General features: G+C 40.0%; 1 protein-coding gene across 2 annotated transcripts in view; it reads left to right on the forward strand.

Annotated features, from left to right (window-relative positions):
• Positions 1-21455, forward strand: part of CTTNBP2 (cortactin binding protein 2) — a 172562-nt gene that overhangs the window by 64095 nt on the left and 87012 nt on the right. The window contains 2 exon segments of one of the 2 annotated variants that reach the window (NM_001195311.1): positions 2024-2248; positions 18927-20559. In NM_001195311.1, the coding sequence (NP_001182240.1) occupies positions 2024-2248; positions 18927-20559 (1858 nt within the window). 2 annotated transcript variants of the gene reach the window in all.

Consider the following 21455-nt stretch of genomic DNA (forward strand, 5'->3'; position numbering starts at 1 on the left):
GTACTAAAAAAGGTATACTTCTTACAATAATGTTAAAAGAAATACTTCCACAGTTGAAAAATGAGAACCCCTGCTTTAATGTAAGTTTCAGCAGGGGACCTATAATAATAAATATGGATGCTAAAATGAGCACCGAGATGCCAGATTTTCAGAAGAAACTTGAAGTCCACCTTTGACTTTTAAACTCCTTACCCACATTGAGGGTATAAAAAAATGTAATTGTTGGAGATTCAATGAGAGAAAGGATTTTTATCAAGGGGCGTTTCTCTGGAGAGAATGCTGTGCATCCCTTCATCTCAGGAAGAAGTCATTTTAATTGGTTGTTAAAATGTAAGTTTCTGCTGGTAAGGCCAGTTTACTGAACCATTCAGGTAGAGTGCTCCTGTTCCCCTCACTTCCATCTTCATCTTCATCCTTTATCTCTGGTCCCTTCCAATCTGGAGAGGATGAAAATGACTAGGAAAGACAGGGAGAAAACTGAATGAAAGAAGACAGGTTTTCTTAAACACTTCCTTCCCAGGTGGTGCAGATCCTAGCTGGGGAAGAGAAGCCATCATACCACTGAAGTTGGATATTCTAAAAACCAAACTGAGATTTTTATGTTTTAAAGTGACTATAGGTATTATATCAGATAAAAATGATTAGAAAAACCATGGGGATTATCCCAAGTGTTCACTCAGGGGTGGAAGATGAATCACCACATTGAATAAAAATTAAGAGAAGAGTTAGGATAAAATGAAATTGCTTTTATAATTGCATCTCTAAAATAGTACTTATTTAGTGCATTGGTTATATAATTGAATCTGAAGAATCTAGAAATACCAAATGTTTTTTGACTTACAAACCACTTTGATTTTTTAAGTTTAAAATAATCCTCTGAAAGATAGCTTAAATTTTATGGTGAATTGGACTTTTCTTAAATTATATTTTCTAATCTAATTTGGTAATAGGAAAACAAATGTTAGGTTTTCTCACTTGTCATTTGCATTTGTGTTTATCTGCTTGTTGGCTTGCTGATAGTGGTCTTAAAATGGAAAAGTTGAGTTGGTCAGTGCAGTTGGTTTAAATTAAGGAAATGTATGTAATATTTCTTTAGAAAACATCTTTGACATTTTGGAAAATTAAGCTTGATTTATTGTAAAGTAATTTAGTTTTTCCACTGGCAGTGGCATAGAGTAATTTTTTTCTAGTAGCTATTCCGAATGACCTGAGTTAGGAAAATGTTGCTCATTTTCAATATATTCCTACTACTATTTTCCTGCTATTTTCCATTTTATGCAAAGGCCATTGTAGGCTAATTATAGAAAATTGCATTTAGTGCCAAGTGGATGTGAAATTAACTTTGACGCTGATGGACTGACATTTAAAGTAAAATGAGGTTACATTCTTTCCTGGGATTCTATGAACTATATTTTAATGTCCTTCAGTTCTGAGAAGACATTTGCATCTTCCTAATTTTCTGGAGGTCTTTTTTTTGGTAGTTGGTCACATTTCACAAAATGTGAATGTTGTGATTTTTGACATTAAAAAATACATGAAATATTTTTTCAAATATTTATAAAATTCTTTCTGACTATACAAAACTTGGAGATTTATATTTTGTGACTTAACATGGTGAAGATTATGTGAAATATAAGTTCTATAAACATTATTTTGCCTGTTTTTTATTTTTTGTTAAAAATTATTTTAATTGTTGATATTATTTTACTTTAAATGAGAAAAGACTGCACCTAAAATTCAGATCCTTGAAGGGGTCCGCATCATGAGGAAAAAACTGTTTTTGCATATTTTGCAATTTAAAAGACTATATTCTTAAAGGAAGAACTTTTGAACATAGCTTGGCAGACTGGTCAAGGTTTGAGGTCACAGTCTCCTTACTTCTCACCACCTGACATCACACGTAAGCCATGATTCATGACAGTTGTGAATACCATTTGGAGCAGTATCCATAAAACTTCATATAAATATTTTCCTGTATATTTTCATTTCTTTTCCTGAATACATTCTTCTGATTTTGTTCTAGGCTCGCAGGAAGGAGGTATTTATCCAGGAACGGTATGGGAGATTTAATTTAAATGACCCATTCCTGGCACTACAGAGAGACTATGAAGCAGGTGCCAGCGATAAAGAGAAGAAGCCAGTTTGTACCAACCCCCTCTCCATCCTCGAAGCAGTCATGGCACACTGCAGAAAAATGCAAGAAAGGATGTCCACACAGCTGGCTGCTGCTGAGAGCAGACAAAAGAAGGTATTGAGACTTTCCAATCGTCTTTCTTCCCATAACACAGTGTAGAATGAGGAGACCACTTCCGAGGTTGTTGTTTTGTTCTTAAATGCTGGACAAATTATGGAGACCCTTCTCAAATGTAACACTAAATCATAAAAGAAGTATGAAAAATTATGTTTCCCTTAATAGTTACTATGATGCTTTTATTAAAATAGGGATTTTTGGAGGGAGATTCTGTTTCCTAATGCCCTAAGGCATGTTTAACTCTGAATGGGTGATCCAGTAATGCAGCCAGGACTGATCATAGGGTGGCATCCCCAACTTTCTTTATCTAGCTTCTGTCTCCTATATTTCTTTGCAATTAGAAATTATTTTTTTTAATGAAAATAGTATGAGAATAGAATGAAAGTTTGCTTAGTATATGCAATCTCATGACATGTCATTTGAAGTTCTGGTTCGTCTCAAACTCGCCTCTGGGGTCTGATGGTGTGTCTGCTGCAGACCTCCAGGCTCCTGCTCACATGTGTTTCATTAAAACCAACCTCCTCCGCCTGCCTCACCTCCCCCAGCAACACAAATACACATTTATTGCACTGAGCACATGCTTCGAAGAGTCCTAAGTGATGAAAGCTTTCTGTGATCAACCATAAGGAAATAGAAGTTTAAATTTTTTGTCCTTCTGATACACTGCTGAGACAACTGATTCCCTTTATTAGAAGAGAGTGAGGAAGACAGAGAAGGTAATGACGTCTGGTATGATTAGAATTAAAAGTAGTATGTTCTTCCAACCATTATTAAAACATAAAATAAGTCTTCTATTCGTCCTTTTCAGAGAATTTGTTATAGCTCACATTTAACACCTGATTAACAGTTAACCTAAATGCACTATACTGTATAAATATTTATGATGCTGTCATTGACTGTGTGGGCTTTCTCCCTGTAATTATTTCTTTGCAGTAATATATATTTGCTGGTGCTCTTGGATAGGTGTTGAATAAAGCAAACCTTTGCTCAGTATGCATGTGGTAGAAAACTGAAGCATGAGTAAATAATGAAAGAATAGATGGTCTTCCCTGCATGTGAGACCGAATCACACTGTTTTACTCCAGACTCTGCATACCGTCTACAAAGCCCTGTGGAAAACTACTGAGATCTCTAGAGCTTTTCGAAAATCCCCACAAACCACATAAGCTAAGAGCCAGTGTGTTTCCGTTGATGTCACTAAGGCTCACTTGTATGTCTTGGATGAGACACATTTCAATTACGTTCTTAATGTGTCAAATGAGCTATTTCATAATAAAGTATGTCTGCTGGGGTTTGTGCTGTATTATCAAAAATCAAGAAAATATTTTTTTTTGTTGTAGTTTTCATTCAGTATGTAAAATGCATGCTTTACCAAATTCTACTTCAGTTTTGCATTTTATCTATCGTTTGTCTTATAAGAGAGGAAAAAAAGTTGAATCAAAGCTTTGAGTTCAATTCTGAGTTGAATCAAAGCTCTTATTATCTAGTTGACTTTTTTTTTTTTAAATCAGCTTACATCCTGTTTGTTTCTGAATGCCTGGGTCATTTCCAACCTGGCTGGAAGTGAAAGGAAATTGTTTCTGTCCTATGGGTCCTGAGAGGCTGGTATGGAATGAGCCAGTTATCTGTTTCCCACATATTATGGAGACACAGAGGTCCTTTATGGCCACATTGACTGGCTGTGCTGTCTCAGTGAAGGGTCTTTCTGAATGGCAGTGCTACCTTTTGTCCCTAAAGGATATTCTATTCCAGTAGCTTGTAACATGTGAGGAGAGTAACTGTTTGTACTCTTATCCCGGATCTTTATTTATGAAGAAAATAAGGTAACATAGCAGCTGATAAGATCAGTCATTTCAGTAATAAAATTACCTGTCACCTCTACTCTGGAGAGTAAATATAGTAGTCAGACATCTTCAGGTCTCTTATATGTAGAATAAATGGCAGCTTTAGAAATCTAAAAGCATTAAGACACAGAAATCCTTTATTTTAAATGAACCCAGGTCATCAAATCACTGCCAGAGCAAAAGTCAAGGAAAGCAAAGGTCCCATTATCTTCAATTCAAGTATTTATTATCTGACACTGGGCAGAGCTCTGTGGTGATTCTAAGACATTTGGCCTGAACACTGCTCTGGTTGGCCTCTCTAGGCGGGGGAGGAAGCTTAGCACTCATTCATGCATTGGTTCCTGCTGAGACTACTAATAGGAGGGTTAACTGGTAATTTGCCTGCCAGGAAAATTTGGGCAAGAGTCAATTTGGCAAATGGACTGAGCCTCAAGCCACTTTGCATAAACTAATGGGTAATCATCACGGGGAAATTTGCCTCTGGTAATATACCAGTTAGAGGCAGTAACCCAGGTGGTTATTATTTGGGTTTTTACTTTTTATCTTGTGCATCATCTGTTAATACAGCTTCTGTTCTAATTTATTTTCAGTCATTTTATTCATACATAGTATAATTTCTAGCCCAGAAATAAAAAACATATTTTAATTTGAGCAGAGCTTATAAAAGAAAAAAAGCAAAAATAACAACCAGGAAATTCAGAAGGAGGCAGTTTTTTTCACCAGAGGAAAAACTCAAAGTAGTTCTGTGTATTAGATAGAGCTCCTTCTAGGTAGGGCTTCCCTGGTGGCTTTGCAGTAAGGAATCTGCCTGCAATGCAGGAGATGCCAGTTCTGTCCCTGGATTGAGAAGATCCCCTAGAAAAGGAAATGGCAAACCACTCCAGTATTCTTGCCTTGGATCTCCCTTGGACAGAGGAGCCTGGCAGGCTACAGTCCATGGGATTGTAAAAGAGTTGGATATGACCAAAGCGACTAAAAACGAAACAGAAACAACCTCTTAGGTGGCAGCTCAGTACAGTGAGGTCAGTGCATGACAGTAGATGCACCAGGCAGAATGTGTAGTCACAAGCAATTCCAGTATTCACGGAGTTCATCGGAAACAGCATTTATTTGTTGGCTTACAGCATGGTAGAGCATGGCTGGGGGAACTAGGGGACCAGCTCTTAGCAGCCAGCATCTCTGACAAATGCTCACTGTAGATCTAGTCTGCAGTGGTTGATTGTTCTACTGAGCTGGATGCTGAAGCTGGCTGACACCAGACAACACCACTGCCATCACTGCTCTGGGTCTTGGGTATGCTTCCCCTAGCCCTGCTGCTTTTCGTCGCTCATTTCCTAGTTGATGCCTGAGAGCAGGTGCATTTGATTGGCCAAGCTCAGGCCACATGCGTTCTCCGTAGCTACAAGACCAGGAGAGCAACTGCTGGCTGTATTTTAACTACCACAGGAGAGAGCCATCAGTGCAAAATTTCCCTGACATAGAAAGGAGTTTCAGCTGCTAGACAACCAAAGAAATGATGAATGGACCAGAAAAGAGCAATGAAAACATGTGTTTTATTTCATATGCCTCTTTCTTCACATTGTAAATAATTGTATTCATTTTGCTATTTGTACTCACTGTTTTCTGCTTCATGGTTATAACATACAAATATAATTTAATTTTACATTGTTTTCTAGACTTTTGTTCAAGGATAACATGGTAGAGAAACATCTAAAATAACATTTTTAGGAGGAGTATATCAGAGTCTTTGTACATGAATGATTGTTTTCAACTCCTTCCTGAGTCTATTTTTGTATAACTCATTACAGTTCAAAATGCATTTTTACTCCCCAGGGAGCATTGTAGAGCAAGCATTAAGGGGAGCTGGAGACTGAGGTCTGCAGCTTTGAGCCAGGACGTATAGGGGAGAATAGTTTCCCTTATCCATGTCTTCTCTTGAAACTCTAGATCAAGAAGAAGAGGCAGATGAGAAGTGCAGTGCCTAACAGCTGACTGACTGGTTGTTACAACCCCAGTAAGGAAGAAAATCTCCTACATCTTACTGTTGTATACTTGTTTACCAGGACTGCACAGTTTCCAGTGGGGGTGACCATGTAGAAAAGAGCAAAAGGGCGCAGTGAGTGTTAAAAGATTTGAGGGAGCATTAAGAAATATAATTAGATGTCATAGAAGTGTTTTGTGATTGTGACAGACATGCAGTCTGCTTCCTCATTTTACAAATGACCAGAACTGCTTTCCTTTCTCTTTTCCACTTCGAATTAGAACTAATTGCCTTTACATTGCTGCTCCGCTCCCTCCTACATAGTTTTCCCTTTCATTCTGGAAAAACAGTTGTTTGGTGCTTCTTCATTCATGGCTCCCAGTCTGGGTGCTATTCTTGGAGGAACCACCCACTTTCTCACTATCAGTGAAGCTGTGTTGGCTCTTCTGAGCTCTTCCATACAACCTGCTGCTTTTTGCAAAAGGTTTTGGTGATACTGCTCCATGCAAAATTCCCCCTGAGCCATGACTTGAAAGTGGTTGTGAGTAGATATAAATTGGACAATAGTAGAGCAGAATCAACTGGAACTCGGTAATCTTTATACACGAAGGACATGGTTCCTTCATAATCACAATAGAGTGCAGTTGAGTTGGGAAAGGTCCACAGAGCCTGGATCACTGCTCAAAACTCTCCCAGATTTGGCCTCTGAGAGCCCTTTTAAGCTACTCCTTTTGATATATTCCCATAATTCCTACAGCACATTCTATTTATAGAAGGATTTTTTTTCCTTACAAGCTCATCATACACTTTTCTTATCGCAAACCCTGGGATTAGCTATTACATACAGAAGCTGTTATTTTCATTCCTTTCTAATGGAAAGTAGAAATGAATCTAGAGCTAGGAAATTATGCGTACTTATCATATTCATAAGCATATTTTATATACACACATATCTGTATCTTTATTTATCTATAGTGAGTTCATACTTAATATGACACCTCTGATTTTAATTCAAAACCATAGGGTACATTCTTATCCTTTATTCAGAACTAACTTCTCCAACAGTGAGAAAGCTGTCAGCTATTATACTTCACTGTATTACTCATTTACTGCAGCCTAGAACACACAGAGCTTCCCTGGTACCTTGGCTGGTAAATAATACGACTGCAATGCAGGAGACCCTGGTTCAATTCCTGGGTCAGGAAGATCCCCTGGAGAAGGGATAGGCTACCCACTCCAGTGTTCTTGGCTTCGTTGGTGACTCAGACTGTAAAGAATCTGCCTACAATATGAGAGACCTGAGTTTGATCCCTGGGTTGGGGAGATGCCCTGGAGAAGGGCATGGTAACCCACTTCAGTATTCTTGCCTGGAGAATACCCATGGACAGAGGAGCCTTAAGGTCTGTGGTGCATGGGGTCGCAAAAGGTCAGATATGATTGAGTAACTAAGCACCGCACAACACAGAACACAGAATCCATAGCATTGTAAAAAAAAAAAGCAAAACTGCAAACCTGAAAATCACTATTGTTTATCTCTTTTAAAGAGATATTTACATTAAATCTCACATTAAAGTAACATGCACATTTGCATAAGTGCACAAATTGATGTTTTAAAAATGCATATACTTGTGTAACCTGTACCTCTTAGAAGATAGAAAATATTTCCATTACCACTGAAAGTTTCCTGGAGTATCTTCTCAATAATTATCTCTACCACTTCAGGCAGCCACTGAACACTCCTCTGATTTTTTATTTTTTAATCGTGAATTAGTCCTATCTCTGTACTGCAACTTTAGGTAAAAAAGATGACTGCAATTAAATAATGAGCCTTCTGTGTACAAACTGTAAGTCTTTCAACTGTGTTCTTATTTATGAAAATTGTCTTGTCTGTTCTAGATTGCTTGTATTTCTGTGAAAGTTTTCTTTGAAAGTTTTCAGGGATGAAATTTCATTGACCTTTAAATATGTTGAGAATTGATATCTTTAACAATATTGAGTCTTCCAATCCATGATTATAGTGTTTCTCTTGATTTATTGAGATCTTTATGGTTTCTTTCAGCAGTGTTTTATTGTTTTTAGTTTAGTAGTATTAAATGTCTTTTGTTAGGCTTATTTCTAAATATTCGGTGCTATAATAAACACATTATTTTTGCCAAACATTTGTTGCTAGTGTGCAGGTGCTCAGTTGATTTTTGTATGTTGACATTGTATCCTGTGATCTTGCTAAACTTGCTTATTAGATTTAGCAGTTGTGTATATTTGACATGATTTCCTAGGTAAACAAGCATGTTATCTGTGAATAAAACCCATTTTAATTCTTCCTTTCCAAATTGCCTGCCTGCCTTCCCTTTCCCTCTTCTCCATCATTTCACAGACCAGAGCCCAGAGCCGTCAGAACAATGTTGATTAGAAGCAGTGAGTGAAGACTTCAAAGGCCTTTCCTTTACTTAGGGAGAAAACAGGCTGTTTCATGGTTAAGTATGATGCTAGCTGTGCTTTTTTATAGATGTTTTTTTATCTCATTGAGGTTTCATTCTGTTCTTTGTTGAATAGTTTTTATCATGAATGCGTTTTGAATTTTGTAAAATGGTTTATCTGCATCTGTGGCTGTTGTTATGATTTTTCTCTTTACTTGGTTAATGCGATGAATCTTACTAATTGATTTTCAAATATTAAACCAACTTGAATTCCTATAGTTAATTTCAGTGGGTAACTTTTTATCATTCTTTTTAAATATTACTGGATTCAGTTTGCCTGTATCTTGCTGTGGAGTTTGGTGTCTGTGTTCATGAGTGGTAATTTTTTCTGTGGATTTTAAAATAATTGTTTTGATATGAAAGTAATTCTGGATTCATAAAGGAAATTGGAAATATTTCCTTCTCTGTTTTGAAAGAGTATATATAAGTTTGGTTTTGATGTTCAGTTGAAGTTACTAGTAAATCATATGAGTTGAGAGTTTTCTTTAGGGGAAAATTTTTATTTGTGAATTCAGTTTCTTTTGAAGATATAAAGCTATTTCATTCTTTTACTCCATTTTATGTCAGTTCTGAAACTTGCATGCTTCAGAGGAATTTGATTTGTTGAATGTTTTGACAGAAGGATTTTCATCGTTATCTTTTTAATATTTGTTTCATAGTGATACCTCATCCTTTATTCCTGTTATTTGTGTTTTTTTATATGTTTCTTAATCTGTTTTTTAACAATGTTAATGATGTTTTAGATTAAAACAACTTTTGGCTTTGTGAATTTCTCTATCATTTGTTGTCTCCTGTATTTTCATTGACTTCTTACCTGTGCCTATTTCTTACGTTTGTTATTTCTTTCTTTTCACTTTGTATTTTGTTCAGTTAACTTTTCCTAACTTTTTAAGGTAACACTTAGATGATTAATTTGAGACAAAACTTTTGAAAAAAATTTTACTGAAGTATAGTTGACTTACAATATTGTGTTTAATTTCTGCTCTATTAGCAAAGTAACTCAGTTATACATTTATATATTCATTTTCATTGTGATTTTACCCCAGGATATTGAATATAGTTCCTTGTGCTGTACAATAGGGATTTGTTTATTCATCCTATACATGATAATTTATATCTGCTAAGGCAACATTCCCAGAGAAAGCAGTGGCACTCCAGTACTCTTGCCTGGAAAATCCCATGGACGGAGGAGCCTGGTAGGCTGCAGTTGAGCCTGGTAGGCTGCAGTACATGGGGTCGCTAAGAGTCAGACACGACTGAGCGACTTCACTTTCACTTTTCACTTTCATGCATTGGAGAAGGAAATGGCAACCCGCTCCAGTGGGTTGCCTGGAGAATCCCTGGGAAGGTGGAGCCTGGTGGGCTGCCGTCTATGGGGTCGCACAGAGTCGGACACGACTGAAGCGACTTAGCAACAGCAATGCAACATTCCTGTCCTTCTCTCCTCCCTCCTTGGCAAGCACAAGTCTGCTCTCTGTGTCTGTGAGTCTGTTTTTGTTTTGTAGATAGGTTCATTTGTGCCATACTGTAGAGTCCACATGTGAGTGACATCATATTGTATTTGTCTTTTTCTTTCTGACTTCCTTAACTTAATATGATAATCTGCAGGTCCATCCATCCATGTTGCTGCAAATAGCGTTATTTGATCCTTTTTGATGACTGAGTCATATTCCATTGTGTATATGTACCACATCTTCTCTATGCAGTCATCTGTTGATGGACATTTAGGCTGCTTCCACATCCTGGCTATTGTAAATAATGCTGCTGTGACCTTAGAGGTGCATGTATCTTTTTAAGTAAGTTTTGTCTGGGTGTATGTCCAAGAGTGGGATTGCTGGATCATATGGCAACTTTTTTTTTTAGTTTTTTGGGGAACCTCCATACTGTTTTCCATAGTAGCTGCACCAATTTACATTCCTACCAACAGTGTAAGAAGGTTCCCTTTTCTCTACACCCTTTTTAGTGTTTATTATTTGTAGATTTTTTTACTAGTGGCCATTCTAACTGGTGTGAGGTGGTACCTCCTTGTTATTTTGATTTGCATTTCTCTAATAATTAGCAGTAACAAGCATCTTTTCATGTGCCTGTTAGACATCTGTATGTCTTCTTTGGGAGACAACTCTTCTAAAGCAATTATCAATGTAATTTTCTATGTATTCTCTGCTTTATCTGCCTTTGAGTACTTCTTTTTCACTGCATCCAACAAACTGTGATATATTATTTTTCTTTTCAATTAGCTCAAGTGTTTTCTAATTTCCCTTGTGATTTCTTCTTAAACTTCTGTACTATTTAGAAGTGTGTTTTAATTTTGAATTTTGGGGTGTTATTAATATCTTATTGTGATTGATAGTTTAATTCTTCTGTGGTCAGAGAACATATTCTGTAAGATTTTAGTCTTGTAATTTTTTGTTGGTTTTTAATAGTGCAACAAGTGTGTCATCTGTAGTCCTTGGGTATTCTGTTCCATAGCATCCGTCAGGCCAGGTGTTTTCCATAGTGTTATCCACAGCTACTGTATTCCTGCTGATATTTCAGTCTAGATCTTTAGCAAGATATGATTATTATTAGAAACTTGTTTATTTCCCCCTTGACTTCTGTCCGATCTCGCTTCATGTATTTTAGAGAATGCTTCAGCCATTGTCTATAATGTAGTTTCTCTGTGTGTAATGTGTGTTTTTCTCTGGCTGCTCCAAGGTTATTTGTTAGTTTGTTTTCATCAGTTTTACTATGATGTGCCTAGTTATGGTTTTCTTTATATTTATCCTGCTTTCGGATTTCTGAGCTTCCTGGTTAGATATATATATATTTTTTTAACCAGATTTGTGGATTTTGGCCATATTTCTTTTAATATGTTCTTCTTTCCCCATTCTTCTTCTCCTTTTGGAAATCCACTTGTGTGGAATTTAGACCCCTTTAGTGAGATGCTGTTCACTCTTTCCATTTGCTTTACTCTTTCTCAAATTGGATACTTCCTTTTGCTGTTTTCAAATCCATTGGTTTTTTTCTTTCCTTTTTAGTTTTCCTCTTTCAAATCTTCTATTAAGCTCATTAAGACATATTTTTCCATTTTAGATATTATTCTTTTATAGATTTTCCATTTGTTTCTAGTTTCCATTCCTGTGCCAAGACTCCCATTTTGTTCCATCACCACAACTGTGTTTTCTTGGAAAATGGCTGCTTTAGGGTTCTTGTCTGCTAATTCCAATAGAAGTCACCTTAAGCTCAGTTTCTATTTGAGTACATTTATCTTGTGGATCACTTAAAACTTTTTTTTGCATGTCCAATAAATTTTTATTGCATACTAGACATTATGGATGATGCGGTACAGAGACTGTGGAGTCTGTTATCTTCCAAAGAGTGTAAGTAGTTAACCTGATTAGACTCACAGTCCAAACTCTGACTTTTTGCAGTTGGCAATAGCTAAAATATTTGCTTATTTCTGTTAGTCACTCAGTAGTAACCTCTGTGGTTAAGTGGAGACTCTCCTGTGCTTGCATGCTAAGTCATGTCCATCTCTTTGCGACCCTGTGGACTGTAGCAGCCAGGCTCCACTGTTCATTGGATTCTCCAGATGAGAGTACTGGAGTAGGTTGCCATGCCCTCCTCCTGGGGATCTTCCTCGCCTAGGGATCAAGCCCATGTCTCTTGCATCTCCTGCATTAGCAGGCAGGTTCTTTACCAATAGTGCCACCTGGGAAGCCTGGACTCTCATACAAATGTGTAATTTGAGAGTCTTCCAGTGACACTGGTGAGGTTAGTTGCAGCAGCCTTCGTTTCATCCTCTGGTTCCTCAGGCCAGCATCAGGGATGCTTTGTGCTTGAGCTCTTGCTGCCAGTGCTGTCAGGACAGGGAATATTCCTCACTTGAAAGCTGTCCAAGGGCAAATCTCATCCAATGCTGTTGGTTTCTTTCTAATGGGAGGGTGTACTCCTCTCCTATTTCTGTCCATTTTATTGCTCTCCAGAGCCTTCAAACAGGTATTTTCTCAAGTTTATCATTATTATCTGTGTGAGCAGGTAGTCTAATAAAAGTTGTTTCACCATTACTTATAGTGAAACTGTCTCTGATGTACTTTGCATGGCTGTAATTACTGTCTGACTTATAAAGACATCATCTATGTGTTTAGTACAGTCCATTCTCTAGCTCTTTGTTTGCATGTAAATGTAAGGGGGAACACTGAGCAAAACTGACATTTTGAAATAGCACAAAGCTAACATTTTTTAGTGCTACACACAATGGTAAATACATGTGTTGCCTTGTTTAATCCTGTAATGTAATCACTATTTTTGTTCTATTGTGCAGTTAAGAGAACCCTCCTTTAGAGGGAAAACTTACCAAGGTTACGCAGCCAAGAAGGTGGGATTAGAACTTAGTATTGTACTTCTTGGCTTCCCAGGTAGCACAGTGGTAAAGAATCAGCCTGCCAATGCAGAAGATACAAGAGATGCTAATCCAGCCCCTGGGTCAGGAAGATCCCCTGGAGGAGGAACTTGCTGGGGTGCAGCCCCGGTAGATCCAGGGAATTCGAAGGTGGAGACGGCGTCAGCATCCTTAGAAATAACATTTAATTACAGATAGAGAGGGATTAGAAAATTAGCAGAGAAAAAGAGACTGAATAACTTGGTTCACATGGAATACCAATCACCACCTACGTAGGCCACAGGTGTCTTCCCGCTCTCCTGAAGGAGGAGAGGCCTCCCCCCCCCCCATCCGATCTTAGAAGCCCAGGCAAAATTAATAGGCTTGGTGGGTACCCATGCACCAGATGGGAATTCGGCCAGAAAATAGTAGGAGAGAAAAGGAGGCTGAATAACTTGGTTTATGTGGGATACCAATAAAATTCCAAGACAAGGAATTTGTACCATCTACGTTGGGCCACCAGTGCCACTTGAATATCGGAAGGTGCCCCTCCTTGGGCTCCTTCTCACTTGGGCTTGAAAACTGGGGCAAGTAAGTAGACGTGGCGAGCACCCACACTCCAGATGGGAATTCAGCCAGAAAAACCGGGAGCAGAAAAGAACGACATGAGGGAATCAGTCTTTCCGGAAACTGATCCAATTTCTTTATTTTGGGGTTCGCTTATATACCTTTTGTTACACATAGGAATGAATACAGAGTCACGCGGGGGTCAGCAGTCCTGACCTTTATCAAAATTAGGTGCTTCACATAAAAAGGTCTTAGGGATTTTACATCATCTTCTGGCTATGAGACCTGCTGACATTTTATGATCCTTTCTTTCTGATAACCAAAAAACTTATTTCTTCCAAGGGTGTTGTTTCTTAAACCAGGCACCACCCTCCAAATAAAGTTACATTCCTATAGGGTGAGGGTGTAGTGAGTTACAATCAAGAAAGGAATTTATTTAACCCAAGGTTAACACGATTAATCTTAAAGGTTAATGCTTATTTCTCCTATATGCTTAAATGCTAATACTTATTTCTCCTATATGCTAGTTATGTTCATTATAAGGGCAGGGAACATGGAGATTTAGCAGCAAACATCAACCCAACAAATGAAAATCCTTTCACCAATGTTCCCCTTAAGATCTATTTAGTCTTAAGATAGTGATAAAGTTACATTTTTACATAGCAAGGATACAGTGATTTATAACAAAGTACAGTGATCTATTACAAAAGAGAAAATCCATTAACTCAAAAAGTCTAGTATTGCTAACCTTAAAAACTACTCTATTTCCTTTTCTATATTCCAAATACATTGATTAATATATTCCCAGGTGCCTAAGGATATGGAGGCCTGGTGGCAATCATTGACTCAACAATGAGAAAAGCCCTATGCTAATTAAGACTTTCAAAATACTCCAGAACTCTCTGTGCTGTTTATGGTTGAGAGGTAGTAAACAATCATGTGTGTAGTGGCAGGAGTATGGATAATCCTGTCACACAAGCTAATCTGTCAGCAGAGAGGTTTGATCTGAGACACCCTTGTCACACCCAGGGCAGGGAATTAGCAGCAATTATTGACACAACAAATGAAAAACCCTTCACCAATATAATTCCTAACCAACCCGCTATACTAATAATTTCCAACTCCCCAAAAGAATTTGCCTTTAGTAAGTCTAAAACATCTCATGCCTCTCAGATTGGGAGGCTGTAAACAATCACATGTGGCCGGAGGAACCTATACAGGAGGGCTAGATAACCTTCAGAGGAGTCCATAAGCTGAAACACTCTTGTCACGCCCAGGAATTTTTATTGCCTTGGAGCTGCACGTTTACTCCTTCTCCGAGAGAAATGGTTATGGGGGAGAGCCCCCGTAAAGTCAGAGGTGTAGGTGAGAGCATAAAACAGACTCTGGTTTTGGGGTAGATGCTCAGGAACAGGGGGTTTCCCGAGGCTTGATCACGCCTTTGCGTATGCCAAGCCTCCTTCCTCATGACCTTTGCCATGGGCAGAGTTCCTCACGCTGGCCCCTGGCATGCCAATGCAGAAGATACAAGAGATGCAAATTCAGTCCCTAGGTCAGGAAGATCCCCTGGAGTAGGAAGTAGCAACCCACTCCAGTATTCTTGCCTGGAGAGTTCCATGGACAGAGGAGCCTGGTGGGCTGCAGCCCATGGGATCACAGAGAGTCAGACATGACTGAGCATGCACGCATGCTGTAACTACACGTTTTACTCTTTAAAACACAAGACTTCATCTTTGGGTCGGAATAGTCAAGGACATTTTTTAAATATAAAAATGATTTTTTGAGTGTTGAAGTACATTTATTTGCTTATTGGAAGGAGCCGATAGAGAGGGGGATGTTTATACAGAGCAGTGTGATCACTAATGGAATAAGTCAGAGGTGACAGGAATAATGAAGTTAATTGTTGAAGAAAGTCTGACCTTCAGCAGTTGGAAACATCTTTCCCTTGGAGTGAAGGCAAGGATGAATGGATTGATATGGCCATAAAAAAGCTTAAGAGAGGAGACAGGATGTGCAGGGAATGAGTTAGTCTGAATGTTCTTAATCAGAGTCTGTTAGGGGAGACCGAGAGTCACTTGAGTTGTCATTGGGTGAAGTACTGGGGAGAATGACAGAGGTTTAAATATCCCCTGAAATAGTAAATGATAGAGGAAGCTAAACAGAGTTAGGTAGAGTGATTGATGATTGGGGCTCAGAACTCAATTGAGTTGGGAGCCATGTGTAGTAGGTGCATCAATTATGTGATTTTCTCTGTGCTCTGCTATCTATAGTGAGATTAAAAGACTCATGTTTGTCTGAGATAGGATTTATAAGGCACGAATGATGGAAGAACAGAGATAAAAAAGAATAATGGCTGCTTTTCTAGAAGTATAGTTTTCTGTTTAGATACCTGAGATTAGTTGAGTTGGAAGTCTCTTTAATTTGATTCTAAAATGTAAGAGATTAAAGTTGTTTCAAAAATAGAGTGAGATGACCCAGTATAGAAATACCATGGGCTGCATGTGTGGGTGTGGTAAGGAAAACTTGAAACAGCTGGAGCCGTAAATGAGTGCCAGGATCCTGACACTGATTCACTGGACCACATCAGGGAAATCACTAGCTTGTCCTCTATTTGGCTGTTCTGTAAAGTGCAAGTAGCCCTTAAATTCTAGAAGACAATTTTTTTTTTCCTACATCGAGGTAGATTATGAAAATCATATTTTAAAAATAAAATGAAAATTGACCTGATTTGTGCTTTTTTCCTACATTGGTTGCTATAAGAATTTGGAAGGGGGGGTTAATACAAAACCTATTGAATATTTTCTCTATACTTCTGACTTTGTGTATGTCTTCCATAACAACCTACTTTGATGCATTTAGAAGAATTAAAGGTGCTTTAGCTATGAATAAGTTCAACTTTCTGTGAGGCACCCAGATGAATAAAATACAGGTATAAATCAAGTATAGGACAGCACTATTGTTCCTCAAATATTACCTAATCTACTTACAAAATCAAACCCCAAATTTCATATACAGTAGAGTGTATGTGTGTGGCCAAGTGTCTCTGATTATTCCTGGGGAATTATTTGGATTCCTGATCACCTCTTGATAGGACCTATTGCAATGCTATTCACTGACTTCTTCACAGCCAGAAGGATCCCCAAATAAATGAATAATGCCTCTGACTGTCCACTGGGCAGTGAGCCATTCTTTGCTTTTGGTCTCGTGTCTGACTAAGGGGGGATGGAGTAGTGGATTTAATGGTGAGGAACAGGAACACATTCTCAACTGATGGATCATGCAAGCATTTCCTGTCTCTGTTATTGATTACTTAAAGCCAAGTTAAATAATTACTGTCTCTCTTGAGAGTATATTTGTGTTTAACCTCTGAGGGTAGGTGAGTCCTTTTTTTCCATGTCTTTAATTGGGTAGATCTGCTTTAACCTTGATGATCTGTAAGCCCCTTTATGGACCACCATGAAGACATTGTCTCTAGTTGGGAAGACAAGGCATGTGGGCCCACTTGGCTGCTACAGCCCAGCTTGAGATGTATCCCTTACAAGCACTTCATGGCGCATTCCCTGGAGAGAAGTGAGAAACCTGGGTGAACATGTTAGAATTCTATCTGTGTATCAGAAAGGCCCTCCCTCGGTTGTTTGGAAGATTGATGTTTCTATGAACTGTGTGAATTTCCTTAATTCAGACACAGCAGCAAATAAGCCAGAGTCCCTGCCCTCATGAGTCCTGTTCTAGTTGGGGGTAGGCAGGTGCCAGGGAGAAGGCAATGGCACCCCACTCCAGTACTCTTGCCTGGAAAATCCCGTGGGTGGAGGAGCCTGGTAGGCTGCAGTCCATGAGGTCGCTAAGTCGGACATGACTGAGTGACTTCCCTTTCACTTTTCACTTCCATGCATTGGAGAAGGAAATGGCAACCCACTCCAGTGTTCTTGCCTGGAGAGTCCCAGGGACAGGGGAGCCTGGTGGGCTGCCGTCTTTGGGGTCACACAGAGTCAGACACGACTGAAGTGACTTAGCAGCAGCAGCAGCAGGTGCCAACCAAGGGGTGATTCGCTAAAGGATGGAAAGGACTGTCCTCCACAGGATGCTGAGGGCAGCCTCGCTGTGAAGCTGACAGTTGAGCAGAGGGCGGAAGGAGTGAAAGAGCCAGGCTTTTGTGCCGTTGGGTGTTTGGTGCTTATTAGAAAAGGCCAGGTGGAGGTAAAAAGGTTTTTAAAAGCTCCTCCTCTGTGCTGATCAACTAGGCAAATATTGTTTTGGGAAGCCTAAATCCTAGGGTCTATGGCTCAATGAGCAGACAGACCCTTCTCCTTAAGGAAAAAGTGCTCTTCTTTCCAGGCAGATGCAGCTCCAGGCCTGGGCAGATGCTGGTGAGAGCTGGATTTTGATTCCTCTCACCCTTGCAGTACCCTAGTCCAGCATTCTTGTGTGGAGAATCCTGTGGACGAGGAGCCTGCCGACTACAGTCCATGGGGACACAGAGTCAGACATGACTGAGCATCTGAGTACCCTTGCAGCCAACCACCCTTGTGCAGTACACAGACTCCTCAGTGCAGGAGCCCTATATGACAGGTCATGGCGGAATTTCTGTGCAGACAGACAAAACCAAAGACCCTGAGGCAGGATGACGTTCAGGAGACATCAGGGAGACCAGTGTCATGGGACCCAAGTGGGCAAAGGGGAACTGAAAGAGATGAGGTCAACTTGGGGTTCACTGATACTGATTATATTTTTTATTTATTTTTTTGGTTGCACCACATGGCATTTGAGATCTTAGTTCCCCTACTACTCTTGGAACCTGTGCCTCCTGAAGTGGAAGCACAGAGTCCTAACCATTGGACAGCCAGAGAAATCCCATGACTATATTTCTAATATTTCTTATATATGAGTTAAAATAACTTTCATATATGATTTTACATGATTTTTCCAGCAAATGCTCACTTGTAAGCTCAAAGTAGATTGACCCCCCCCAAAAAAAAGCTAAGTAATATGATTAGCAAGTATAGGAGTTTAGAATTTAACTGAAGTTCTCTATTTTCAGCACTTTTCATTTTATAGTGCCTCAAAGATTAGTAATTCTAAGGCATTAAACATTTAAAAAAAAGTTCTCTACCAGAGTTCTGTTTTTACAGAAGCAGACCTTTCTGAACTATGTGTTGTGACTTGAAGCATCAGATTACCCTACTCCTTTTCTCTAGTTAACTTACATTAAAAAAAGTTTTCTGTTGCTATGATTGAGATTTTTTTAATAAAACTATTAACATCTAATTTCTCATTTTAATGAGTCTCTAAAATATTATCCATCATCTCCCAACTCATTTCAGAAATGTGGCGCTTTAGCTAACCCAAACCATAGAGTTGTTACAAAGTTAATACAAATCTCTCCCCATCTTTGGCTGAAAAGAATCCTCTGCCTATTAATCAGGGCTGTCCTGTGCATTTCTTTCAGCTGGAGATGGAAAAGCTTCAGCTCCAAGCACTTGAGCAGGAGCACAAGAAGTTGGCTGCCCGCCTGGAGGAGGAGCGAGGCAAGAATAAGCACGTGGTCCTGATGCTGGTCAAGGAGTGCAAGCAGCTCTCTGGGAAAGTCCTAGAGGAGGCCCAGAAGCTGGAAGAGGTGATGGCCAAACTGGAAGAGGAGAAGAAAAAGACAAGCGCGTTAGAGGAGGAACTCGCCACGGAGAAACGAAGAAGCGCAGAAATGGAAGCTCAGATGGAAAAGCAACTCTCGGAGTTTGACACGGAGCGGGAACAGCTTCGTGCCAAGCTGCACCGAGAAGAAGCACACACGACTGACCTCAAAGAGGAGATAGACAAGATGAAGAAGATGATCGAGCAGCTGAAAAGGGGAAATGACAGCAAACCCAGCCTCTCCCTCCCCCGGAAGACGAAAGATAGACGTTTGGTCTCCATATCTGTGGCAACAGAAGGACCAATGACAAGATCGGTTGCGTGCCAGACCGACCTAGTGACAGAGACTGCTGAGCCCTTGAAGAAGTTGCCTTTGACCGTGCCCGTAAAGCCTGCCGCGGGGAGCCCCCTAGTCTCCGCCAGTGCCAAGGGGAATGCCTGCGCCAGTGCCGCCTCGGTCAGACCGGGTATCGAGAGGCAGGTTTCCCACGGTGACTTGATAGGCTCCTCTCTGCCCACTGTCCCACCTCCAAGTACAGACAGAATTGAGGAAAATGGACCAAGCACCGGCTCAACACCAGATTTAACCAGTAGCCCAACCCCACTACCCAGTACAGTTTCCCCGGCCTCCGGGCACACGCCCACCCCGCCTCCGCACAGTTTACATTCACCGTGTGCCAACGCGCCTCTGCATCCGGGTCTGAACCCACGCATCCAAGCGGCTCGATTTCGATTTCAGGGCAGTAATGCTAATGACCCAGACCAAAACGGAAACACCACCCAAAGCCCTCCATCCAGAGATGTCTCTCCTACAAGTCGTGACACCCTAGTGGCCAAACAGCTTGCTCGGAATACTGTGACCCAAGCACTGTCGAGATTTACAAGCCCCCCGGCGGGAGCGCCCCCGAGACCTGGAGCGCCCCCCACGGGGGACGTTGGCACCTACCCCCCGGTCGGTCGAACCAGTTTAAAGACTCCTGGTGGGGCCCGAGTTGACAGAGGAAACCCTCCTCCCATCCCTCCAAAAAAGCCAGGGCTCTCCCAAACTCCTTCTCCACCGCACCCCCAACTCAAGGTTATCATGGATAGCAGCAGGGCCTCCAGCACAGGGATCAAAGCCGATAACAAAACTGTGGCTTCGCCTCCTTCCAGTTTGCCACAAGGGAACAGGGTAATAAATGAGGAGAATCTCTCTAAATCTTCCTCCCCTCAGCTGCCACCAAAACCATCCATAGATTTAACTGTGGCACCCGCAGGCTGTGCCGTTTCAGCCCTGGCCACATCTCAGGTGGGTGCCTGGCCTGCTGAAACCCCTGGACTGAACCAACCTGCATGTTCAGAAAGCTCCCTTGTCATTCCCACCACCACTGCCTTTCGCTCTTCCATAAACCCTGTTAGTGCCTCATCCCGTAGAGCAGGTGCCTCTGACAGCCTCCTGGTAACAGCATCAGGTAAAGGGATTGAAATGTTATATCCTTCTTTAAGAATGTGGCCTGTCACTTGCTTTTGTTTCCCTCACATTGCCTTAAAACTTTTTTTTTTTAATCTGATACTTTTTTTCTATTTCTTTCCCTTCTTTTTTTTTTTTGTATGTGTGATTTTCTTTAAAGGCTCCAGGGTATGGTGATTCATCTTGCTGTATGAATTGCGGTTTTCTTATGCTGAGTGCTTTCTTCTTTTAAAAATAACCTGAAAGCAGTGGTTTGGAGCACACGGAGACCATTAATTTAGAGAAACTGAAGCATTTCCATGGGAGGAAAGACTCGTCCTTCTTATTAAATATTTATCTCACAAGATTTCCTTATTAGTGAGCTGTCTCCAGGCTTATTTGAAAGAATGCTTTCAGGTAGTTATTAACACTACAGTCTACTTTGGATTATCAAATTGATTAGAGGTGTTCTGTAATTGCTATATTCTATGTTTTAATATCAGTTTGGTGTTGACTTTTTTAACCTCAAAAATAGTGTGTGTGTTTGTAAACCTCTGCTCGAAGTTTACTTCAAAAGTTGTTTACTTTGTTTAGAGCTAACACTTAAGCACAGATGGGTAACATAGCACATGGGCTGTACTGGGGAAGGTTTCCAGTGCAGATGTGGCTTATAAAGTCACTGAATCTGGGACTCTTGAACAGCGAGTTGATAAAGAACTAGATTTTTCCCTTTTTGTTTTATAGTGCTAAAGGAAGCATTGCTTTTTATTGGCATTTGTTCTTCACTGACTAAAAGTGGCTCTAAAATAATGTTACAGTGCCATAGTTTTGATGAAACTTTGCAGGGGTCTCTCCTACCCCAGGATGTTAGTGCTTAGCAGAGGCTGCTGGATCTGAATGAGAGAGAACTTTAAGAAT

Source organism: Ovis aries, chromosome 4 (assembly GCF_016772045.2).
Source record: "Ovis aries strain OAR_USU_Benz2616 breed Rambouillet chromosome 4, ARS-UI_Ramb_v3.0, whole genome shotgun sequence".
In the NCBI taxonomy this organism is placed as follows: Eukaryota; Metazoa; Chordata; class Mammalia; order Artiodactyla; family Bovidae; genus Ovis; species Ovis aries.